The sequence below is a fragment of the Mustela putorius genome, unplaced genomic scaffold, assembly GCF_011764305.1.
Source record: "Mustela putorius furo isolate JIRA1106 unplaced genomic scaffold, ASM1176430v1.1 tig00003962_pilon_pilon_pilon, whole genome shotgun sequence".
NCBI classification, from domain to species: domain Eukaryota; kingdom Metazoa; phylum Chordata; class Mammalia; order Carnivora; family Mustelidae; genus Mustela; species Mustela putorius.
Genome location: NW_025422106.1, coordinates 4,820,904 through 4,846,950, shown reverse-complemented (window position 1 = coordinate 4,846,950; position 26,047 = coordinate 4,820,904). Strand labels below are relative to the sequence as shown.

Sequence of the window (26,047 nt, the reverse complement as noted above, 5' to 3'; positions counted from 1 at the left end):
ACAGCATAAAAATTGCTTAACCACATTAGTCAGTATCTCTAGTTAATCCAGCCTAAAAAGCAGACTTGTCTTAAAGTATAGGTTAATTCTTAAAAAAAAAAAAAAAGCATAGGTTAATTCTAATATGTATATATGCTTTTTTAAAAAGTGAATTTGGTCTTTTTTTATTCCATTTCCACTTCCTGTAATAGTTTAACAATGAAAAATTGATCCCAACAATCCCATGTTTTTTGGGTTTTATTTTGTTTTTAATTCTAGTGTAGTTACTTCCAGTGTTGTAAAAGTTTCAGGTATACGGTAGTGACTCAGCACTTCCATATGTCACCCATGCCCCTCACAGCAGGTGTGCTCTTCATCCCCTCCACCTGTTCACCACCAGTCTTCTAGTTTAGTGGTTTAATTAAGTAGGATGTAGAACCCTAGGAAATAGTGATTCTAAACAGCAGAACCTTCAAAACAAAACAACTCAAATACCAACAACTTTTGATCTCAGCCAACTAATTTGTCATTACCTTTGTAATTTTTTATTTTTTTGAATGATTTTTATTTATTCATTTTGGTGGGGAGGGGTAGAGGGAGAGAGAGAATCTTAAGTAGGCTTCCACCCTGGGCATGGGGCTGGTCTCACCACCCTGAGATTTTGATCTCAGCTGAAATCAAGAGTCGGATACTTAACTGACTGAGCCACCCAAGCGCCCCTCATTGTAATTTTTTTAAAATTTAAAAACCAAACTCAGTTTTTTACATTCTTTGATTTTGTCTTGAGTCTTCGAGACCATGTTCTACTGCACAGTTTGACATTGCTATGAAAGGGCCACAGGGTTAGGGAGAGAGAGTTTGGCCTACAGAGAAAAGTACCAACTTTTCTTTTTTTTAATCAATAGGTTTAATAACTGATTAGATGCAAATGACGACAAGAAAATTAATAAGCTAGAGAAAGATAGAAGAAAATATGCAGATAAGTTTTACAAATAACTAAATATTAAAATATATAAAGGAAAAACTGAGTAATGTTCATACTTTAATATGCCTAAAAAGAATAAAAAACCAAAGACTATAGAGATTAAGAAAATACGATCAGGAAAACCTAAAAGCTAAGTGACTACGCACAAACAATATCCAAAACTGCTGAATTCATTTTGTAAAGAATTCTTTTCACAAAGCAGGTCTCAATAAATGTTGAAGAATTACAGAGTAGATACTGTTTTCACAGGGAAATTGATCTCTAATCATATATTTTTTAGGGTATATTCATTTTTTAAAAAATTACCATCTAATGTATTATTTGTGTAAGGGCTACAGGTCAGTGATTGATCAGCTTTATAGAACACCCAGGGCTCATTACAACACATTCCGTCCCCAGTGTCCATCACCCAGTTATCCCATCCCCCCGCCCCCCTCCCCTCTAATAACCCTCTGTTTGTTTCCTAAGATTAAGGATCTCTTATGGTTTGTCTCCCTCTCTGGTTTTGTCTTATTTCATTTTTTTCTTCTCTTCTCCTATGATCCTCTGTCTTGTTTCTTAAATTCCACATATCATTGAGATAATACAATAATTGTCTTTTTCCAGTTGACTTATCTCGCTTATTACCGTAATACCCTCGAGTTCCATCCACATCGTTGCAAACGGCAAGATTTCTTTCTTGCGGGCGCCTGGGTGGCTCAGTGGGTTAAGCCTCTGCCTTCAGCTCAGGTCATGATCCCAGGGTCCTGGGATCGAGTCCCGAGTCGGGCTCTCTGCACAGCGGGGAGCCTGCTCCCCTGCCTCTCTGCCTATCTCTCTGCCTACTTGTGATCTCTCTCTCTGTGTGTCAAATAAATGAATAAAATCTTAAAAAAAAAATTTTTTTTTTAAATTTCTTTCTTGCTTGTGTGCTTTTTTTGGTGGCTGAGTAGTATTCTATTGTGTATATGTATATATATATACCACATCTTCTCTGTCCATTTGTTTGTCAGTGGATGTCAGTGGGCTCTTTACGTAGTTTGGCTATTGTGGACATTGCTGCTATAAACATTCGGGTGCATGTGCCCCTTCGGATCACTACATTTGTATCTTTGGGGTAAATACCCAGTAGTGCACTTGCTGGGTTGTAAGGTAGTTCTATTTTCAACTTTTTGAGGGACCTCCATACTGTTTTCCAGAGTGGCTGCACCAGCCTGCATTCCCACCAACAGTGTAGGAGGGTTCCCCTTTCTCTGCATCCTCGCCAACACCTGTCGTTTGCTGACTTGTTAATTTTAGCCAATCTGACTGGTGTGAGGTGGTATCTCATTGTGGTTTCGATTTGTATTTCCCTGATGCCGAGTGATGTTGAGTACTCTTTCATGTGTCTCTTGACAAGTGCCAACTTTCAAGTTTTTTCTCTGCCACTGTTGCTAGTTGACATTACCAATGATTTCTTTTGCCCAGCTGAAATTCAGGTGAGACACACGGCAAAACTAGCAGATCAGCAGGGTATCTTTACCCCTTGGTGTATATGTGTGCTGTATGTGTGTATAAGTATGTAGGATTTTTTTTTTTAAGATTTTATTTATTTATTTGGGATGCCTGGGTGGCTCAGTTGGTTGGACGACTGCCTTCGGCTCAGGTCATGATCCTGGATTCCCGGGATCGAGTCCCACATCGGGCTCCCAGCTCCATGGGGAGTCTGCTTCTCTCTCTGACCTTCTCCTCGCTCGTGCTCTCTCTCACTGTCTCTCTCTCAAATAAATAAATATTAAAAAAAAAAAAGATTTTATTTATTTATTTGATGGAGAGACCACAAGAAAGGGAACACAGACAAGGAGAGTGGGAGAGGAAGAAGCAGGCTTCCCGCTAAGCAGGGAGTCCAATGCAGGTCTCGATCCCAGGATCCTGGGATCATGACCTGAGCTGAAGGCAGACGCCCAACAGCTGAGCTGCAGGCACCCCAGTATGTAGGATTCTGCTGAAGAATCCGTCCCATGAGGCCAGTTGTCACTGAGTTCTGTCAGAATAACCCTGTTCTGCATCACAAAACCGGGGATGCACCTTGTAGAGAGGAGTGTGGTTTGCTTTCACTGGGCCTTGGAGAGCAGTATGTTTGACCAGGACCTCATTTATCCAGTTGACTCAACTATTTCTAGAAGAACCTATAGCCTGTCTGTGGTTTTGGCCTCATTTCTTCATCTCCACCATACACCATTAATTCATAATCTGTCCTAATCTTGAAAGTCATGGGAAGAAAAAACTTAGTATAGGGGGACCTGGCTGGCTTAGTCAGTGGAGCATGTGACTTTTGATCTCGGGGTGGCGAGCTTGAGTGCCACATTGTGTGAGATTACTTAAAAATAAAATCTTGGGGTGCCTAGGTAGCTCAGTGGGTTAAGTCCCTGTCTTCATCTCAGGTCATGATCTCGGGTTTCTGGGATCAAGCTGCTCAGCAGGGAGCCTGCTTCCCCCCACAACCCCACCTGCTTCTCTGCCTACTTGTGATTTCTGTCAAATAAAAATAAATAAAATCTTAAAAAAATAAAATAAAATCTTAAAAAACAAAAAACTCAGTATATTGAGTGATAAATCTGCCACTCCTTGCGCTGGAGGGAGTCAGTTTCTATTTCCATGTGACTCTCTGGGTTATCTCTGATTGGAGAGCTTTACTGTCACTGACAACAACCACAAGTTGTTTGGGTTTAGCTAGTTCGTGGGTGCATGGGCTCTGTCTCCACACTTCCATGTTTATAGGCCTATCTCGTCTCACTTCTCAGTTTGACATAAATGAGGGAAGACTGTCCATTTGGATGAACATGGGGTTGGACAGCTTTGCGTTCTTCACTTTTCATTTCTGTTAACCTCAGTATGCAGACACACTGGGATAAGTTTCTAATGTCGTGCAGTAAGCTTGCTTTTATAAATGTAATCTGAAGAATGAATTAACCCTTTCAGAAGTTGGGCAAGTGAAGGTTCTGACTCCTGGCATTTCTTGGACCGTGTTCTCTGCCATGGGCGTCGGCCAAGCTTTGTGTGTCCTGTTTGCAGACTAACCATGCAGACTAACCGACGACATAACTGGCTGTCGGCCTGTGTACTCTATGCTCAGCCTAACTTGAGCTCCTGTCACCATCCCCCAGGTGATGAAGGTGGAGAATCAGAACTTCTTGGAGAGGATCTTCCACTTGAACCTTCTGTCGCCAAAGCAGAAAGGAGTCACCTGATCGTGTGGCAAGTGATGTACGGCAGTGAGTGAGCCCGTCGGAAAAAGGTGGAGACGGGGCAGCTGTCTCTTCTGCATGGTTTCATTTCCCTTTGCCCCTTTATTTAATGCTCTTTTTGTGAAAGAAGTTTCACCACATACTGTGTGAGCATTTTCCCCTGTTAACTTTACATTACAGAGCCTGTCCTACCATAACAATGCGGGAGCGAGCTGTGTCGCTGCGCCACTGTTCTAGGCAACTGCAGCGCGTTAGGAACAAATCAAAGAATGTTTCCTCGAGGCCAGCTGGTGACTTATAGAGAGCAATCCAGTGTGGTTCACTCTGCCACGGTTCACATCACTCACTTTGTTTGATGGGGTCACTTTTTAGCTGTCACTAATAATGGAATTAATGGGAACACTTGATAAGTGAAATTGTACCATTAAGTACAATACTAAAGTTTTCCCCAATGTATCATAAAATTGACACAAACTAGGATCAGATGGATTATCAGGACTTCTCTAAATGTCCCAGGGGGCTAAAAGCTAACTGTAAATTACTTTCACTTTCACTTTCAAATCTGACAAATCTTGTTTATATGGTATATAAAACCTTGTTTTCATTAGATTTGGGGGGATTTTATATTAAAAATTAAGACTACACTATTTAAATAAAAGTTTCCTGTTTCTGACTTATTAGAGCTCTAATGTTTATGAGGCCTGCTCTCTGAATATTCTGATTATTATTATTTTTTGAGACTAGTCTCACTCATTTTCATACTGACATGTCTGAAACATTTATTATTTATAAGACTCAGAAGATCGCTTCAACAATGGGAGAATTTTTTTTTTTATTTTATTTTAAAGGAAATTGTGTTTTGGGTTCCTCTCTCACCATCCTGTGAATGGTGGTGGTTGGTTGACTTTCTTTTTCCATGTAAAAATTCACCTGTTGACCATTTGTTCTCGTACTGGTCTTACCAGTGAGTTAGAACAAAGCTGCAGTAGTGATAGAGTGGCCTATGAACCGAATAAGGGATTCGGTGAGAAACAGTATTTTCTTTTGTTCTGTGTAAAATTACAGAACAGCGAGCACTTGATATTTTGTATGTAAATGCCACCTTTAAGCTCTTGTGCTCTTTTGAGATTAAAATGCCATCTTCAAAGAGGAAAACTACGAAGGGAAAGAAGACAAAGCCAAGATACCAGAGTAAAAGCTGACATGTTCATCTTCTTGCATGGACCCCGCTTAAAAAACCAAGTCTGGGTTTAACTGATTTTCTTGTTTCGTAAGTTTTTCAAAAATCATTATGCTGCAGTTTTTCCCTCTCCAGCTTCTTGAAAATGTGTGATTTACCATTTCTTGAAGCAAAACTAAATATAAACTTAAGTGTTATTTTAAAAATCTAAGCCTGTTGAAGAAAGACCCCCAGTTTTCAGAACGACGTCTTGAAGGAAAAGTAAGCAAACACAGGCCTGAGACCGTGTACGTGTTCTTAACGTGCCAGGGATTTGTTCTTTCTGAATGTCATGAGACTTAGTTATAAAAAGTATGCCACTGTCCTTCAAGCATCTACAGAGTCAGCTGGATCATAAATACGTGGGATTTAATGAGCTGGAGGAGGCCTTTGGATCCGTTTGGCCACATGTGTCTCTAAGCACATCGTGTACTCAGTAAAGTTGTGGCCACTTTAGATGGCCTGAAGGGAAAGCGCCTTTGGTGAAAGCTGTACTAAAAGGATAATTTTTTGCTTGAGTTACTCAGTCACTTCTTTTCAAGGCATCAAAACTTGGGCCACTTATCCGTGACTTAGAAGCTATGTTTTTAATTTAAATCTGAGCCATTTTTGGCAATACCTAAAAACAAACAAAAAGCCCACAATTTTAAACATTTTCAGGGAATGTTGTATAAATTCACAAAAAGGAGACACCAAAGTGCTTGGGAATATTAGTCCCAAGAAGTAAGCATCCCAGAGTCAGACCCCATTTGCTCTTCAGTCTCTTACCGTGTTTCAATGACCAAATGTAATCTGGGAAATGAGGAGTTAAAGATGAAAGATGGAGACATGTTACAATGGTTCAGACTGGTCTTTTTGAACTTACTGGCTTTAACATAAGGAATATAGGGGTGCGGCTATTTCACTTAAAGCAGTCAGATTATCTGTCGCCCTGTTAATTCAGGGACTAGAGAGAGTACAGAAATTACTGTATGAGTTATTTTAAGAGCTTGTCCTTATATTTTTAATTTCATTTAAATATTTTCTACAGATTGCTTTTCTTCCCCCTTTTCCCCAGTAATAGGCTTATATTCTTGTAATGTTCACTTTGGTCAGGGTGGTAACATTCACTTCAATAACCAAAATGTAAGCTTCTCGAAAGCAGCAAAATGGTGGGAATAAACTGCCTGTACCTACCAACTCAAGGACAGAGAAGAGTCTCGAATCCCTTGGGTTGGTCTCTCCGTGTAAAAAAATATAGAATGCCCCTGGTTGGAAGAAATAAGGGATACCCGAGAACGTTCTCGTTTTGTTATGCTCGGGTTATGTATAAGGTCGACCCGTGTGAAACTGCCGATGCACAACCGTTGCCGATGTCCAAAAATGTCAGTTTCCTGTACGCCAACCTAACACTCACTATGAAATGCAGGTTGAAATCCCCGTGAGGCAGCGGGAGAATATTCTTGAAGAACACCGTTTTGAGAGTGTTTTTCTCCAACCTGTGTGGATCTGAATTTTTTAAATAGGAACGAAATATCTTAGTAGATGCAGCTTGTTGAGAGTGTAAAACATTTTGAGCACAAAGTATGCAGCACATAACTTTTCAAATTAAGTGTGTTTGCATAGAGAAGATTAAAATACATTCTCTCAGTTGCTGTATTGTTCATTTTTTGTAAAGGTCTAACTAAATTTGAGAATAGACCCTTTAACATAGGCTGCCTTAGTAACGAAACAAAGCAAAACAGTTGTCTCATAATATTAACTGTCCTAAAGAATGTGCGTCTTTCTTGCAAATGCTGTGGAACTGAATATTTATTTCCTTGTGAGTATTATGATCGTTACCAAAGGACTCAAGCAGATTTAGGGCTCTTCTTAATTGATCATGTTGAGAAAGGGACTCATTTGGCCCCAGTTTATAACATGGGAAGAGCGGAGAAGAGAGAATTAAATGTGGGAATCATAAATGCTTTTCTAACAGGGTTATGCTATTTTGTAACACTAAATGTCTTTTTCTTTCTCTTAAAAAATTAAGTTTTTATTATTAATTTTGTCGTACATTTCTCAATATATTTGAATATATTTTAACCATTTTATGTTCTGAATTTGTTTTTTGTCCTAGACATTTTATCCAGGCTTTTCCTGGCCTCTATAATCTGAAAAATGGGTTCTAGAATGTCCCACTTGTTGTCTCTTAGAGGCTGAGGCTTCATTTCTATGAGCAAAAAGCTCAATTAGCAATGTAGTTATTTCAGTATTTATTTCTATTATGGAACCCCTGGGGTTCGGAATGTAACTTTGTACATGAAAAATATATATAAATATGTATATGAAACATGTATGAGGCCCAGTGTATTTTGTTTTGGTTTTGCCTTTCCTAGGGGCCTGAACTTGGTTTTTGTTCAACAGTCTATTAATCTTCCCCCGTCAAACACGGCAGGCATTTCTGAGGGCAAGGATGGTCAGCATTCGGCACTGGTGAAGGTGAGCAGTGGGGAATACATGAAGAACATGTCTGCCTGGTTCACATGTTCAAATGAGATATGAGTAATAGACAATAGGGCTTTCTAGAAATGTGGGCATGCTGAGTAACAACCCACATATGATACAGGGCATACCAGTTGCCAGGCTGAGTCAGTAATGAGAGTCAGGCCGTAATGTAGATGTTAATAATACAGTGTGCTTTTTTGTGACCTGTTTGACTGGGGGAGACTCTGGAAGGAAGGATGATTATAGAACTCATCTGTGGTAGCACAGTGTGAGTCCATATTCAATGCAGTGGCATTTAGTCCAATCCAGTATATTTTGTTTACAGGAAACATGGGGCTCTGACATGACAGTAAAAGTAGCCCTGATCAGCATATTAATAGGGTAGTTAACTCGATGAAGGCACAGCTGTCTGTCCAATGGAGGTCAGATGCTCTGGAGTGTAATTAATAGTCTGGCTCATTCCTGCTTTACAGGACCTTACCTTCCTGCCCCTCAGTCCTCTGGGGCCTGCCAGGTCATTGTTTTGGAAACTCCAGCGTCATTCAGTCATTTTTACTGATCCTACCAGTCTCGGGGAAGAAGCCAGAGAAGCAGGACAGGAAAGGACACGTTCACTTTAGTTTTGTTGGGGCAACAGGACTGGAGCACTGACCTCAGCACAGGGACTGTGGCCTGTGATCCAAGCGCTAGGGGAGCGCAGCTGCTGGAGCCCCTAAGGGCCCCCTCCTCCAGCCCTCGGGCCTCTCCCAGTCTGCCTAGGCCAGATGGCCCTGGCGACCACAGAGGGTACAAGCTTAATCTTTCTGCAGGGGCAAGTATGTTAGGAAAGTTTTTGTAGTTAGGCAACTTCTCAGAATGTCTTAAATACTTTGTAATAATACAGTTTTAGAGATTTTATTTATTTGAGAGGAAGTGAGAGAGAGAGAGCACTGAGTGGCAGGAGTAGGGATGTGGCGGAGCAGAGGGAGCGGGACAAGCAGACTCCACACTGAGCACAGAGTCTGACCTAGGGCTGGATCCCACGACCCTGAGATCATGACCTGAGCTGAAATTGACACCCAACCAATTGAGTGCGCAGGTGCCCCTGTACTGTTCAGTTTTAAACTCATTTCCTTTAGACACATAGTTGTATATAGGAGGAAAGAAGGCTCTAGACCTGGCCAGGCTCTGCCCCTATAGAAACCCTAGGGAAGTCACTTTAAACACAGCAGCCCAGAAGCACTCAGAAAGACATAAAATTCCACCCCAGATCTACTGATTCAGACTCTTGCGGGCCTGGACCCAGGCATCTGTGAAGTGTAATAGGTAAGTGTGACCTGCGGCTTAAGCTGAGGAATACTGCTTGAACATCTTTGAACTTTAGGTCTCTCATGCGTTTAAGGCGGGGGTGGGGGGGGGGGATTTATCCAGGCAATCCAAAAAGCCCTCGCCCCTTTGAGCCTGGCTCTAACTGGTCTCAATGTGTTGTCTGTAAAAACACCAACCATACCTGCTTGCCCCAGGCCCCTATGAGGCCCAGACACCTGGTGAGGGGAATTTAATGACTTTAAAATGTATGCAAGGAGCCAGATAGTTCAGCTTCTCGATTTCATGTCCCAGCAGAACATTGACTCCCAACCACAGACAAGAAGTAGTTGCTGTTTGATCTGAGGCTCAAGGCCAGGAGAGGGGTAGAGTGACAGGGCCCTGCTTGGGGGCCTGGCAACTTCCTGTAGTGGCTGCAGTTCTCCACCAGACCAGGAGGGGGGGTATGGCCGGAGTTGCCTGCTATAGCTAGTTCTGGAAATCACTTCCTCCTTCCTCTCATGCCGGAGGGGGTCCTATTCTATTAGAGTGTTTGGAGAAACAGTTACCCAGGTGATTCGGAGCCTTGCATTGGGAACAGCTGCATGAGAGGGACAAGCCCAGCTGGACTCACAAACATCTGTTTTCCAGGAGCATTCATTCTTAGCTGGTTCTTTCCTTTTTTATTTTTATTTTTTTAAAGATTTTACTTACTAGAGACAAGAGTATGAACAGGGGGAGGGGGAGACAAGCAAACTCCCCACGGAGCAGGGAGTCCAACGCAGGGCTTGATCCCAGGACTTCAAGATCATGATCTTGATGAAGTTCTAGAACCTAGGTGAGGTTTGGTGGGCTGAGGTCCGGAGCCAGAAGTGGCTAGACCAGGGATGTGGAGGGGATCACATTAGATCAATCAGGAGGAAACCTCACACGGGAGTCTTAAGATTGGCAGCCGTCCTGGTGACTTAGTTGGCTGTCCCGTGCCCAAGAGAGACAACTTTCTATAAGAACAGGAATAAAGAGAGGCCATCAAGTTTCTGGGTCTTATTGCCATTCCGGCCAGGGTACTAGCTTACAGCCAAAAGGCAGACGCTCTCCTCCCCATAGAGTAGCCATGGGCTAGAGGATTACAGCCTGAGCAATTGACATGCAAGTGTTCCAATAAGACCATACTCCTTGAAAAGCCCCTGAAATCAGAGTAAATGGAAAGAAAGTACTCACCAATTTTGCACCGAAGCTCAGAGTCCAAATGTAAAGACTCACAGCCCCACGTTCGGGAGCCATATGATGAAGTTCTAGAACCTAGGTGAGGTTTGGTGGGCTGAGGTCCGGAGCCGATGACCAAGAAAGAATTCTTGAGACATCTTTGGTGCAAAATGGTGGTTTATTAAAGCACGGGGACAGGACCCGTGGGCAGTCAGAGCTGCTGCTGCCCCGGGTTGTGAGGGTAGGCATGTTATATGCCCTGCTGTTGGGGGAAGGTGAGGGGAAGGGAGGTTTCAGTGGAGTTTTCATATACTAAAGAGGGCCTACAAGGTGCCAGGATGTTCCAGGCCTGCCGGAGGCCTTGCCCTTGCTGCTGGATCAATGTTGTCTTTAGACCAGCCATTAACATTAAGATAGTTGGGAGACTTTTTGGTGGGGTGTCACAATCCTGCTATCAATCGTCTTTGTTAGTGAGATTTAGAACATTTGTAAGCCAAGGGAGACTCCTGTCTAGTAGGATTGTGAGCTCTGCAAGTTAACTATTTGCTTATTGTTCATGGCAGTCAGGGCTGCCTGGGGATGCTACACTTATGGAGGGGAAAGGGTGAAGAGGGGGTGCAAGGCGCCAGCTCTTGCTTTGTCCTCAGCCAGCCTCCTGCTCCCTCATCAATCTGAGCCAAAGGCAGATGCGTAACCAGCTCTGCCACCCCGGCATCCCTTTTCTTAGCTGCTGCTTGCCAGCACGTGGTGACCTGTCAGCAGGCTCCCCCACCTTAGGCTCAGCCCATTACTCTTTACTTTTTGACTCATGGATAGTGGAAGCTTAGGGTATTTTGAACTTACGGCTACATTAAAAGTATAAAGGGAATATTCATCTCTCATGCAGCTGGTAAGGCTATTTTTTCATAGGAAAAATAATAATACAAAAAATATAAATATAAAAAATTAAAAAATAAAAATAAACTTTTAAAAGCTCTTCAGATGTTACCATGACTGGCTTGCATTTGCAGAACATCCAGTGGTTTTCTGAAAATATTTATTCATGAATTCATCGTTCTCAGGTGATCCAGAGGCCCAGCTGGCCCTAGGAGGGGCCTTTGCCCCGTGGTGAGCAGGCCCGGCTGAGAGGAATAAAGGATCTAGGCCCTAGCCAGGGGTATAACCAGACAACCCCTCACTAGAGGCTCCTGCAGGAGGGTTGGGAGAAGACAGGTCTCAAGTCAGGCGACCTGGGTTAGAATTCTGGTCTCCTGTTGCCTGATTTTGTGACCTTTCACTAGTCACTGACCTGTTCCTTTGCTCTAAAGGAACAAGAGAGGAACACCCCAAAGGGTTCTTGTGATGGCAAAGTGAAGTCATGGCTTGTGGTAGCTACCAGTGGCCCCCCTGCCCCTGCTGGGCAGCCGGCAGCAGACTGGAGCTTCCCAGGGCCAGGGCAGGACGGTGAGGGAGATGCCCTCAGGGAGCTTGGGGTGAGAGAGGGAGGAAGACATGGGATGAAGTGGAGCCCTAGGTATGGTGGCGGCACGTTAGTTGGAGCAAATGCTGTTGGTAGTATGGTGTCTGTTTGGCTGTTTTGTAATGTGATGAACACAAGAGAAATTATTTTGGGGAGGGGTAGGCACAGAGGCAGAGAGAACCTTCAAGCAGACTGCCGGCTGAATGCGGAGCCCGACCCAGGGCTCGATCTCAACAACCCTGAGATCATGACCCGAGACAAAACCAAGAGCCCGAATCTTAACCTTCTGAGCCACCCAGGCGCCCCCTAATGCAGAATCCTATTTCCAGTCTATTTATAAGTGTTCTAGACATTGTCCTAAAAGAAGTAGGTGAGGAAACAGGTATCGTGGACCTATCGGAGCTTTAGGGAATAACATTCTCTGTTGCTCCGCCCTCCCCAACTGAAGGAAAAGGGAGCTCTCCAGGAAAATTCAACCAGGAGACTCATGGTCTCTCTTGCATCTACGAGTTCATTCTGTGCAGGCACGCTGAGGGAGAGATTGAGGGGTGGAAACAGTGGGAAGCTTGACATTTTGAGATACCCCCAAAACATACGGATTTAGTGTCTGTTGCTCATGATGTTTTATGGTAAGAGTTAAGTTCCAGTCACTGCATGTAAACAGGCTGGGAGCAGACCTACGGAAGTAAATAAAATATTACCACCAGGTGTGCAGCCGGGTGTGGAATGGTGGCAAGAAGGGTTAGAGGCTGCTGAGCACTGCTGTGTCCACGTAAGAGCCCAAACCTCCATCTGCTAAGATTTTTGCAGAACCTCTCAAGTGCAGACATATTCAAAAAGAGTGGAGCCATCTTTTAAAAACGTCGTTCACAGCGTTGTTGGAGGGGAAATGAGATTGCGTGAAGTACTACTCCACAGTAGACAAACAGTAGTATCCTCCGCCAGCTGAGGCCTCGATTTCTTTTCCTGTCTTCCTTCCCTAAGCCTGCTTTCCCTGACCTTTGGCCAGCGCAGACGAGTGGCCTAGCCCAGAGTGAATGGTCAGCTGCTGCCCTTTGCAGCGTGTTGGCCTGCTGTGCTTCTGTGGAAATAGGCTTTTTATTTTGTAGGCACTCCCCCTTTTTATCTTGGGGAGTTTATCTTTGGCTGTAAGTAAAGGTACTAGGAGCAAAAGTTCGGCACATTTTTTAAAAATTTTTTATTATTTTTTAAATTTTTATTTATTTAATTGACAGAGAGAGAGAACACAAATAGGCAGAGAGGCAGGCAGGGAGAGAGGGGGAAGCAGGCTCCATGCTGAGCAGAGAGCCCGATGCGGGGCTCGATCCCAGGACCCTGAGATCATGACCTGAGCCGAAGGCAGAGGCTTAACCCATTGAGCCACCAAGGCGCCCCTTGGCACATTTTTCACCAGAAAAGACTCCAGTTTCGATCCTGGGTTGTATCGTGAGCATTCGTCCTTCCTGGAGGAGGCTGGCCTGCGGAAAGCAGGAACTGGGCAGATGCCTGGAGGCAGCCTTGGCTGAGTTAGAGACCCAGTGTTGGGCTTTGCTCAACTGAGGGTTTATTAGACCATCCTGCCCCATATTAAGGCCATGTTTCTGGGGTCTCAGGTGACAGCCCTTCTTTCCAAAGACCCTTCTGGTGTGATACATTGTGAGCCCAAAGCAGCATCTCAAAAACCAAGTCGCAATGCAGAATTGTTCTAGTCCCCCTCTGCCATTCGATCCGTTAGAAGTCCTCTCCGCACAGTGGACCCTCAGTTTTCCTTACCTGGAAAAGCCAGGGCTGGGCTTGGATGGGCGCGAAGGCAACATTCTTCCAAGGCAACATTCTCCAGGGGTGAGTCGTCTGTGCCATGTGCAGTTGTGTGGGCTAGTAGCCTTCATGCCCGGCCAGGTCCTTAATGGGTGGAACTCCTGGAGCCTATACCACTTGGTACAAAGCAGCTGCCCCGATGCACCGATTTGTCCCTGAGGCATCAAGGCATGACTTCTGTGATCTTAATACTTGCGTGTCTTAATGAAGAAGACAGACACTGTGGAGTTCCCCGGGGCCTGAACCTGCCTAGAGCGTCCATCTTCTTCTTGAACTGGGAAGAGATCTCCAAAAGTCCACTGAGCAGCTGGTCCTTCAGAGAGCTTCTCTGTGGGCATCCTGGGGAAGGAATAGAAGGACCGAGAGGTGACAATTAGGGAGGATCCTTGGCTTCCCAGAGCAGAAAAGGGGTGGCGGCAGAGGAAATGAGCTTGTTTGGAAAGCTCCCCTAAAAGAGAGGCTGGGCTCTGCTCCCTTTTGAACACAAGGTGGCATCGTGTTGGTATTAGCCTTACTTGCCTTCGCACCAGAAGAAAGACTGGCAGCCCCTCCCTTATCCCTCTCCTTCGCCCCTCCCCAGGCTGCTCCCCGCACCCCACCCCTGCCCCCGCCCCAAGTGAGGCAGGCCAGACCGGGACCGAGGAGGGTGCCTGCTGGGGGTTCCGATTAAACAGAGAAGTGAAACTACTCCATTTTCCTAACTAGCATGCCAAGGCCCCCAGTGGGCCATGATTCCAATAGCAGACATCTGACTAGAGCTCTTGACTCTTGGTCCACTGTTCTTGCTACTAGGCCGTCTCTTGATTCTCCCAGCCCCGAGTGACTCTTCTTTCATTTACCGGGAGTGGGGGCAACACCTTTGCTCAGCCGAGGCAGGCTGCAGCCCCGGGTCGCAAAGGGAAGGCAGGTGGTCCAGAGCCTGGGACGCCTGCTGAGGTGAGCAGAGGCTGGTAAGGGTGAGAGCAACATTGGCCCAAGGGATTGGAGAAGGGGATTTTTTTGAAAGTCCACACCCCCATTGCTGCTCTTTGAAGCTAGGAGGAATTTCGGCTGCAGCCACCGAATAAGGCTAAAGGAAATGTCATGGAATCGGCTTCGTGAGCTGCTTCAATAGAAACTTCGTCCGAGGCCAATAATAAATGGGAGTTACATAACTCAGCAGGTCACAGCACTAACTAAGCCCTTTATAGGCCATCAATCCACATTTATTTCCTGGATTTTGTAACTGCTGCTGAAAGGGGGAAAGGAGGGGTGAGGATTAGAGGAAGGGGGCCGAGTGGCTGGAGCCCGTCCCCAAGCCCTCACCGCTGCTGCAGCCAGCCCTTGGCATCCCCAGGGGCCTCGGCCAGGAGCATGAACCCCTGTCCCAGACTCCTCTGAGGAGCCAGCAGCGTGAGGGGTCGTTTTCTCCCTGCCTCTCTGTTTTCTGTCAAATGACAGGGTTGGATGAGAGGTGTTCTAGGGTCCCTGTCCACCCCGTGACTTGAAACCTCAGGAGCAAAAGAGCATTAGGGCCACCTAGGACCCCTCCCAACCACACCACCTCCGCTGAATTTAGTTGCAAGAAGCTGCTGGATCCTCTTGGTGGGGAAGGGGGCGACTGAGACGGTAAGCATAATGGCAGCAGGCCCCAGGGAGGGAGGTGAGGCCAGCCTGGGAGTGCTGGGAGCCAGGTCCCTTGCTGCGGCCTCCTCCTCGGCCTTCGGGTGCTCTAGACCGGAATGCCCCCATGCACGCGCGCGCGTGTGCGCGCGCACACACACACACACACACACACACACACAGGCCTGGAGGACGGGGGTGTCTCACAGCAGCATTTGCCATCCTCAAGCCTGGGGAGTTCAATATATGAGAGAGTTCAGGGTTGCTCCAGGGCTCTCTTCACATGGGGACGAACGTCCCAAACTGCAGCCAACAGCTTCTGTCCCTCCCTCCGCTGAGGTCAGGAAGACTGCTCCTCTCACCCACACGCCATTCGGAGCTTCTCCATCCTTCCCCCCCCCCCAGCCTCCTGCACAGAGCTGCCTCAGGGAGTGTGCCCTGCCAAGCCGGTCACAGAAAGAAGGGCCTGGGAGCCGTGCTTGGTGGGAGTGGAGGTGACGGCAGGGATGCTGGATGGGAGTGGGAACGGCCCGCGGGATGAGGGGTCTTGGGAGGAACCTTTGGTAAGGAGCAACCAGGCTGCCTGGCCCTTCTCCTTAGGGCCCGGGGCCCTGAACTTTCATGGTGGAATCACACCAGGCCCAGGTGCCCCCTGGAGCCTCCGCAGGAGAAGACGGAAGGAGGGAGGCCCTGCAGCCTCTGAGCACCCCTGGGAAGGAACAAGTGTGGGGGACTTCGGAGGAGGGTGCAGCTCCCGAGCCCACCAGCGGCAGAGCTGTTAGAGAAGGAAAGGTCAAAGTCGGGTGTCAAGCCGCCAGCAAGAAATTTCCACTAAAGACAAAAATGTGGCCCCAGAGAAGAGACTCCCGTGGCAGGAGGCTGTTCCCTTCCCGAAACTGGATCCAGACCCTTTTAACAGGACTCAGCCAGTCAGACGTCCTTGGGTCTGGTCTCTGCTTCCCCTCCCCCAGGGTGAATGCTTCCTGTCCAGGAACAGCTGCGTGTCTGGGCTTGCCCCTGGGTCAGCTGGCCTTCCCGAGCCAGACGGAGGCCCCATCCCCGCCTGACACCTGTGCTGAGGTTTGGAAGGTGGTGAGGTCCCCCGTGCCCCGCTCCCACCCTACCCCACATGAAACAGGTGTCTTGAGCTGAGACCCAGAGAGGGCGAGTGTGGTTTGAAACCCCTGGATTCCCGCAATCCCGGCAAGTGAGCGGTGCCAGAAAGGGATTCACAGGGTCCGCTCTGTTAGCGGGCCCGATCCTTGTGCCCTCCTCCTGAACAATCCCACAAGCTCTTCTGCGTGAGTCAGGTAAACCAGCAAAGGCCCTGCTCTGCCCAGGGTGTAAGGGCTCTGACCTGGGCCCCCACCCCCGCCCTGTCCCAGGGGAGAAGGCAGTGCCTTATTTGGGAATGGCTTTTGTAGAGAAGACACTTGACCCCATGGGCCGCTGAGGCCGGCTGAGGGAGAAGCAGGTGCCCACTGAAGTGAGCGGCAGGGAGGCCTTGCCAGCTCCTGGACTCAGCTCCACACCACCGTCCAAGGTCTTCTTGGCCATCCCCCTGTCTCTGCCCAGGGCTCCCCAGACACAAATCCTCACCAGTCCTCCTCCCCGCCTGGGGTCCTCCTGCTAAGTCCGAGGACTGCTTTGAAGGAGCATTTTTGCCTCCCGTCCTCTCTCCTGTCTCTGCCCTCCAAATGCCAGTGAAAGGGGTGGGCGGGTGGATCTCAGGGAGACTAACGGAGACCAGGGCTTGAGAGGAGAAATTGCACCCGGCTTCTAACACAATCCACTTGCTGGGCGGGCGGTCTTCTCCTTCCAGGGCCTGCTTTTCCTTTGTTGAAGGGGTAGGTAAGTGAGCACTGGACTGTTCTAGAAACTCTGCCCCAGTCAAGGTAAGGCAGAGACACCAAGATCATTTCAGAAAATGCTCCTGGTCGGAATATACACCTACCCCACCTCTGCCCACCAGCGGGATGTCCCAGGCTAGGAAAAGGTCCTTTTTTTTTAAAAAGATTTTATTTATTTATTTGACAGAGATCACAGGTAGGCAGAGAGGCAGGCAGAGAGAGAGAGAGGGAAGCAGGCTCCCTGCTGAGCAGAAAGCCAGATTCGGGTCTCGATCCCAGGGTCCTGGGATCATGACCTGAAGGCAAAGGCTTAATAACCACTGAGCCGCGCAGGCGCCCCGAGAGGGTCCTGTTTGAACAGAGCAGGAGTGAGGCCCAGTCCTGGATCCTGAACAAGCATCACTTTCCTTAGCTCTCAAGGCAGTTGTGAGGCAGGGACGATGACTCTTGGACCAGGGCTGCTCACCAAGGTATAGTCAACCCCGGCGGCAGGTAACTCTGCTGTGTGGCCGGGGCCGTGCTGTGGGGTATTTAGCAGCGTCCGTGATCTCTACCCACCAGATGCCAGTAGCTCAGGCACACACCCCAGTTGCGACAACCAGAAATGGCTCCTGGCGTTGCCAAATGTCTCAGGAGCAGAGCCGGCCCCCCTGGAGAGCAACTGTCTGACACGGTACGTGGGTCCAGAGGCTGGAGGACAGGCCCACGTTTGAATCTGGATGCTCTGCTTTTCCTGCAGCCTCAGTCTCCTTTGAAAATCTCTCTATCGGGGCGCCTGGGTGGCTCAGTTGGTTAAGCGTCTGCCTTGGGCTCAGGTCATGGTCCGGGGTCCCGGGATCAAGTCCCGCCTCGGGCTCCCCGCTCAGCAGGGAGCCTGTTCGTCCTCTGTCAGCAGCTCCTCCCGCTGGTGTTCTCTCTCTGGTGCTCAAGTAAATAAATAGAGGTGGGGTGAGTGTGAGCTGGGAGAGGGACCTGAGGGCGGCGCAGTTGCAGGGGGAGGTACCAGCTGGGTGGCCCCGCCCCTGCATGGCTGGCTGCCCAGAGGCGGGCAGGCGGCTGTGCCAGGCCAGTGTGCGTGGCCTCACTCACCACCTTGCAGATGGGTCACCCTGAGTCACAGCCACTGGATGTGACCCGGAGTTGTCTCATTCCAGAAGGTGTCTGCTGTGGCCGAATGACCATGACACTTACCCAGGTAGACCGGCCCCAAAGGCCCTCGGATGGAACCAATGCCTTCAAGAGGTGGCCTTTGGTTCTGGGTTCTAGAATGTGATGATGGAGGCCACGGTAGAGAAGCTTCTAGACTCCAGGAACTTCCACTCTCCCTGCTCTGTAGCATGCTGTAAAGACACCTGGAATGCAACACCCAACGGTAGCTCACATTCCAGCTCTCTGGCCTTGGTTTTCTGAACAGAGGCCTGGGACTGAAGGAGGGCCTGTGATCATTGACATGCATTGAGCATGTCCTATATGACAGGGTCTTTGTGTCCCTCCTGTCACAGAATTCATGCAATGCTCCATGAAGTAGGTGCTTTGATTACTATCCTTGTTACAGCTGAGGAAGCTGAGCTCAGAGAAGTTAAGTAACTTGTGCAAGGTCACACAGCGAGTAAGTAGAGGGGGCTGGGCGCAGACCCAGGTCCGACCCAGCCGCATGGTTGAGGGCAGCAGTTGCATAGGTGAGAGCCCTGCTGACTGGGTAGTGACAGTGAGTATCAAGGATGGGAAGAGTGACGGCAGAGTGAGGAGGGGCGGGACCTGGCGCCCAGTCCAGTGTGGGCAGGAGTGGAAGATGACTCGCAGGTTTGGAGCCCCAGGGACTGGGAGGGTGGCAGTGCTATTAATAGACACAGGGAAGTCAGGAGGAGGGGCCGGTTTAGGGCTAGATGATAGTGCATTCTTAGAAGCTGATTTGCTAACAGTGGGACGTTTAGGGTGAGATCCAATACAATGAGGAAAATTCAGCACATACAAAAATACCACCAAACACCAGCAACCCCCTTACCAAAACTGAACCACCAGAGTCCCCAGCCCTGTGCTGAGGCTGCCGAGCCTGGGTCTGCGGTAGCCTTGTCCGAGGCCCAAGTTCAAGTCCCACACTGACCGCTGGGGGTCACCCCTGGCGCACAGAGCACGGTGCTGCTGGGGCGGGCCTGTAATAGGGTCCACCTAGGGGAACATCGCAGGCTGCCCCTGGCCAGGAAGGCAGAGGTTTCCTCTTGTTTTAGGGGTGAGGGGGGGCTCACAAGACACTGAGCTACTCCTCCTCCCCAGGCTCCCACACATGTGGCAACACCATTTCACCGGAATTTCTGTTAACACTACCCCCACCCCGCCCCCACCCCCAGCAAGTTCCGCTGACCTTAGAACCATAGGAGGGGAAGCAACGGAGCCCCCTTCCCCGAGCAAGCCTCAAGTGCCAGCTCTCAGGGTCCAGTCCCGAGGGACACCTTGTCCAGAGCGCTGGGGGCCAGCGACCTCAGGCAGTGGAGCCCATCGGGAGCAGGAGCCCAGCTGTTCCCAATCACATAGCTCCCCTGACATTTGCGTCAGCAGCTCTGCCCTTTGACCTTTAATTCCCGGGAGTGGAGGGTGGAGGCAGCTTTGGTGATCAGGACTAATTATTTGCAATTCGATTCAACCAGCAGTTTATTGGGGTTTGGCCTGGCTGCCTACCTTCCAGACGGCCTCCCACACCCCCAGGTTTACAGCCTTGGCCTCCTTGGGAAGCTGGGAAGAACAGAAGGCCGAGCCAGTCCACCTGGGAGCCACCCGGGGGTTCTTCTGGACTCCCCCCTCCTGGGAGCAGCCTGTGGGCAGTGACGCTTATAAAAGTGCTTTGAGACCACCACCACCACCCCCCCACGATAGAGTAGGTGTCCCATGCGCATAGCCAGCTCGGCTAGGTGTCCCCTTGGGCCAGCCTCCAGCTCCAGTCCGGGCTTGTTGGGACACGTCCCAGGGTGGGTTGGCCAGGCCAGGAGGCGCTGGCCTTGCAGCTGTCCTGTTAGTGGGTGCAGGGCTAGGAAGGGAAGGGAGCGGGGCTCCCCAGGTCCCGGGGCTACTGCGGTGTCCAGTATCCCTCTATATTTGTCCTCTTGGAGGGGCAGGCGGCCAACTGGACCCATGACGTCTTCTCCCGGGGCCTGGGCTATTTTGGAGTCAGCCTTGGGGGGATGGGGAGGAGGGTGGGGTGGGTTTAAGGGAACATTTCCTCCTGGCTCCAGGTCAGAGAAGAGGTAGAGGTTGTGTGGCATGGAGAACCGGCCCTGAGACCTTTCTCAGAATTCCCTGTGCAGCTACGGAGATGGTCCTGGGCTCAGCTTCCTGGGGTTGCCTGGGCTCTGGGGCCTCCCGAGGGCTGTCTGGGCAGAAACCCCAGCCTCTTCTCCCCGTGGCTTTTTCCAGCCGTTCAGACATCATCCCTCAATTAAGAAACAACTTTCTCCATGCTAGGTCTCACCTAGGACCAGAGCTAGGTCGGTGGCTCCCATCTGTCCTGTTTCTCAGGGCACCAACATTTCCAGAAAAAAAAACTTAGGACCAGATGTGGTCACCAGGTCCATATGTTGCTGAGTTAAGGACACTAAAAGGAAGTGTCAGAGGAAAGGTCTTTTTGAACACGCACATGCGTGTGCTCACACCATTGAACACAGTACAAGTGAAAGGGCCGCATTTCACATCGTGGGTCTCCCTCTGTGAAAACCTCACTGCATTGTCCTTGTCTTTCTCACTTTGCCACGGGCAGATGAGAACATGACAACCCTGTCGATGGGTTCATATTCCAAGAAGGACGGGTCCCTGGCAGTCCCTGCCTGGGCCCAAGGCCTGGGGCAGCAGAGGACCCCCCCATACCCTCTCCCACTCTCTCGTGGAGCAGCAACCCCCAGCCCCAGTATTTGCAGGCGGGGAGGCTGGGGAGCAGTGTGGTCACTGTGCCAGTTTCTGGAGCAGCAGGGCCCTGGAGACGTCAGCCCACTGTCGCCGCGCTGCTTTGAACCGGACCTGGACAGGGGCTCAGAGCCCACGTCCTGGCCTGTGATCTGAGACTAGTCGCTGAAGCTCCCCCTCGAGCTTCCATTTCTTGTTCTGTAAAATGGGTATATTGGCTCCTCATCACAAGGCCAGTGGGATGAAGTGAGAGAGTGTGAAAGTATTTTGTGGCCTATAAAGCTTGGGCAGGGGCGGTTATTATTATACGAGAAACTAGTAAATGGCTGAAGAAAGAGCACCCCGAGAGCTGATCTCAGCTTCTGGGTGCAAAGACAGTACTCGCATCCACACCCAGGTCTGTGATCTTGGGGCCCCTCCAGCCCCACAAAGGAGCCAAGCAAGCCTGATCCTTGTGAGTCAAGGCAGCCTGGACTGCCTGACGTAGGGCCTGGCCTCTGGCCTGTGCTCAAAGGGGCTGCCCTTTGTAAAGGCTTCTGTTTACTTGTGGTGGCCCCCGCATGGTTACAGATGTCCGTCACCCCCTAAATTGGAGAGAAGTACGTGGAGGGCCTCCCCAGGAAGGAGGCCCTTTGGGGAGGGCTAGGGAGCATTGGGACTGAGGACTTGGAGAAAGCCCAACACCTAAGCTTCAAGGCATCTGAGTGTAGATCTAGTGGACGCCCCCTGGCCCACTGCCCGTTTCTGGGAGATGGAGCAGGAAACACACCAACCATGTCCCGGGCCAGCACGACCCCTCCCCTGAGCTGGGCGGCTTCAGACATGGCCCTTTGCCTCTGGAAGCCTGTGCCTTCATCTGCAAAATAGTGAGTCCCTAACTCATGGGATTGTTGTAGGCTTACATGGGACTGTGTGAAGGGCGCTCACTCCTCAGGGGGCCCCTGCCCACCTTCCTGAGGCCCCAACAGAGCCACAGCCCCCACAGAGAGAGCCAAAGGGTCCCCAGGACTCACGAGCCCTGTGGCTGGGCTGCCACCTCTACCCCGTGTGGGTCCCGAGGCCCCGCCTCAAACGGAGGGGGGTGGCAACAGGTTTCCTCGGGAGGCCAGGCCCCAGCTCCCCACCCCCTTCTCCCAGCTGCTCAGCAGCCAGTGGTCATGAAGTCATTGCCACCTTCCCCAGCCTGCAACACCCCCCACCTCCACCCCCGTGCTGACATCCCATTTGGCAAAAAGGCTGGAAAAGCCGCTGACTCTTCTAGTCCTTGGGTTCACGGACTGGTCAGGGCCTGTCGGCCATAGGCCGACCATGTGGGCCGAGGGGGTTCACAGCCCCCTCCCCGAGCCAACCCCACAACACACGCACGCGTACGCATATACACACGCACACACACTCTCTCCTTATACATACCTGGATCTAGACCTGGTGCGATTCACACACCCCCAACACACACACTCCACACTTGCACACACACTATCCCCTTTCCGGTCCTGTATAAACTGTCCCCCCCCACACACACAGCAAGCTACACACCGCCACCCATGTCTGTGGTCTACACACACAAGGCGGCAAGCGGGTCCTGCACACACGCGGCCACACACGTGTGCACCTCACACCGGCACTTCCTACCCAGCCCCGGGCTCTCCTGGCTTCACTCCCCTGCCACCCACCACAGGCCTGTGCCCTTTGGCTTCATTGCGCCAAGGGGGACACTCGCAGATGGAGCCACACTTGGTGAGCCGGACCCGAGGCAGCTGGAGCCCAGATGGCTCATCCCGGCTGAGCCCCTTCGTTCTTAGTTGTGGAAACTGTGGCCCAGAGAGGGCAAGGGGACGGTCAAGCCACACAGCCAAAGTTCCAAGTGTTTCCAAGCGTCTGAGAGCCTGGCGGAACAGGAAGGAAGCGTCCAGGCTCTCCCCTCCCTCACTACCACCCTCCTCAAGCCCCCTGACTCAGTTCCTCCCTGTGCTGGGCAGAAGCAGCCAAATGGCTCCCTTAGGGATGGCCGCCAAGACTGGGTGCTGTGTGAGACTCTCGTCCTCCGCCCCGGGTAAAGGTCACCGGAAGCTGCTCAGGGGAGGGCACCCACTATTGAGGCAAAACCGGCCTGGGCTTGCCGTGTTAGCCCTCGGGTGGGCTCTGTCGCCTGCAGGAAACATTCAGCTCCGGGCTACACGCACCCTTAGCCTGAGCTTCTTGCTTCCTGCCTCAGTCTCCCTCCTCAGGTCTCAAGCCCCTCAGCCGTGGTGTGACCTGTGTCTCTGGGGACTGCCTCTGTGCCCTAGATCATCAGCTCCACAAGGGTAAGGATTTCTGCCTGAAATCGGGTCTGGCACCTAGTAGGTGCTCAACAAAAATGTGTTGAAGGAACGAATGGGCCCCTCCCTCCCTCCTCCCCTCCCTCCCTGCCGCCAGCCTCCTACAATGGCTCCTCCTTGTCACCCTCAGGGGGCCTGGCATCTGGTGGCTTCCCATCAGCCAGGAGCTGGGCATAGGCCGTGGGTGGCCATGTCAGCTGGGACTGGTCACCTGCTCCCCTGAGCTTCAGCTGTCACGCGGGAATGAGGGGCCCGCTGCTGGGGGGGGGTGCATTTCCTCTGCTGTGATCCCAGGCACCACGTTGGGGGAGGGGGGCCAGTCTCCAGGGCCACCTCTGGCCCCTGGCTTTGAAGAGCAAACCCAGGCTGGGGAGCCACCTGGAACAGACCACCAGCGTCTTCAACCTGGGAAGTCATGGAACCCAAGTAGCTCTGAGTCTTTCTTGGTGCCTTTTCCCCCAGAAGCACCCACCTGTCCCGACTCACACATGGCAGGTCCGCCTGAGGGAACCACAGGGCACGGACTATGGTCCACATTCTGCTTCCTGCAGGGCCCTTCGGGGAGGCCAGGCCCTGGGAGGGTGCACGGGGGTGTTGGGTCCCAGTGGGCGGCAGGAGATGCTAATCGCTGCGGATTGCTAGCCACAGCTGAAGGTCAGGAGGTAAGGCAACCCGTGGTTATAAATAACCAAGCCTGGCCCAGCCCCAGAGGGCAGCGCTGGACCTTTGCCCCTGCCCCCGACTGCGACATCCCGAACCCCCGAAAGGCCCAGCCTGCAATATGACCTTTGGGGGTGAGGCGCAAGGTCAGACAGGGGCCACCCTGGGCTTCCCTTGCCCATGAGAGGAGGAAGGTGGCCCTCCTCACCGGGTCTCTGCTGGGGGTGGGGCGGGAGCCACTGAAGCGGAGACAGCCCCACCCCAGGGACCCGAGGGTGCAGACAGCTTGTGGGATATAACCCAGGGACCTAGGCAGCCCTCAGCCCTGCGCTCTGACCTCCCACACCGAGTGTGCCCACGGCCCACAGCCCTGCCTCCCAGCTTGTGGTTTGTGGCTGCTGGGGGCTGGGGGCCCAGGAGGGAGAGACAGCAGGGTCTGCATGCCCAGACCTGTTTCTAGAGCTTCAAGTATAATGGCAGGATTTGCCTTGAGAATGGACCTGAGGGCTCCTGGCATTCTTTTTTTTTTTTTTTTTTTTAAGATTTTATTTATTTATTTGACAGAGACAGTGAAGAGGGAATACAAGCAGCGGGAGTGGGAGAGGGAGAAGCAGGCTTCCTGCTGAGCAGGGAGCCCGACATGGGGCTCGATCCCAGGACCCTGGGATCATGACCTGAGCCAAAGGCGGGGACTCTTAACGACTGACCCACCGGGGCGCCCGCTCCTGGCAATCCTGAGGCTCCGTGGAACCAGAATCCCCAGCCTGGGGCTTTCGGACTCTCAGAAACTGGGGAGAAACTCTGGTGGCAGAGAAGTCAGGGACAAGGACGCCACAGGGACTGTGGGCACCTGCCCACCACCTCCCTCTTGACAGAAAAGAGAGATGGGCTTTACCTGCTCCAGGACTCGTGTCTTTTTTTTTTCCCTTTAACTTTTTTTTTTTTTTTAAGATTTAATTATTAATTTGAGAGAGAGCGCTCGTAAGTGTACGGCTGGATGAATTTGCAGAAGCTGAACATACCCATGGACCCAGCACCCAGAAGTCCCCTTGTGACACCCTCACTACCCCCAGAGAAACCTCTCTCCCGACCCCCAAACCCCTGGGCGACTTCGGCCTGCTTCTAAGCTGACCTTGGCTGGAGCCACGCACTGTGTGGCCTTCTGTGTCTGGCTTCTTCTGCTCAATACCAGGTTGGTGAGGTTTGCCCATATCTAGGGCATTTGTTCTCCTCACAGGTAGCCGGCCACCGAGTGACTTATCGTAACATTTTCACCCTGTGCTACTGGTGATGGACATCCAGGAACATTCCAGTTCCTGGCTGTCATGAATAACGTCACTGAATATTTGCATTCCTGTCTTCTGGGCGTCTCCAGGCTCATCTCTGTTGGGCCTGTCCTCACGAGGGGCCCAGGACCTGCCTCTATCTGTTCACTTGGAAAATACAGGAAGAGTTACTTTTTAACCAGTGTTTTAATAAAAGAATGATTTTGCAAGGAAAGGATTTTTTTTTTTCCACTTTAAAAAATGAGGAAGGAGGGATGCTTGGGTGGCTCAGTCGGTTAAGTGTCTGCGTTTGGCTCGGTCGTGATCCCAGCGTCCTGGGATGAGTCCCACAGCAGGCTCCTTGCTCCGCAGAGAGCCTGCTTCTCCCTCTGCCTCTGCCTGCCACTCTGCCTGCCGGTACTCTATCTCTCTGACAAATAAATAAATAAAATCTTTTAAAAAAAATAAATAAAATAAAACAAAAAATGAGGAAGGTACACAATTTTTAATTTAATTTAATTTAATTAATTAATTTAAGATTATTTATTTATTTATTTGACACAGAGAGAGAGAGATCACAAGCAGGCGGAGAGGCAGGCAGAGAGAGAAGGGGAAGCAGGCTCCTCGCTAGGCAGAGAGCCTGATGCAGGGCTCGATCCCAGGACCCTGACTGAGATCGTGACCTGAGCCGAAGGCAGAGGCTTAACTCACTGAGCTACCCAGGCGCCCGCAATTTTTAAAAAAAAATAGGAAAATACTGACAGGTAGAGACCATGTCAGACCCTGGAGGAGAGCGACCCAGGTCTTCCCTCATGGAGCATACGGCGGGGGGTCCGGTC

The 26,047-nt window shown here is 50.4% G+C and overlaps 1 protein-coding gene across 9 annotated transcripts in view; it reads left to right on the top strand.

Annotated features, from left to right (window-relative positions):
* The window catches only part of SPAG9 (sperm associated antigen 9), a 138,371-nt gene extending 130,667 nt beyond the window's left edge, over positions 1 to 7,704 (top strand). For all 9 annotated transcript variants that reach the window (XM_004764847.3, XM_004764844.3, XM_004764845.3 and 6 more), the window contains one exon: positions 4,090 to 7,704. In XM_004764847.3, the coding sequence (XP_004764904.1) occupies positions 4,090 to 4,205 (116 nt within the window). In that variant the 3' untranslated portion in view covers positions 4,206 to 7,704. The remainder of the gene's footprint in view (positions 1 to 4,089) is intronic.
* The last annotated feature ends 18,343 nt before the right edge of the window (positions 7,705 to 26,047 follow it).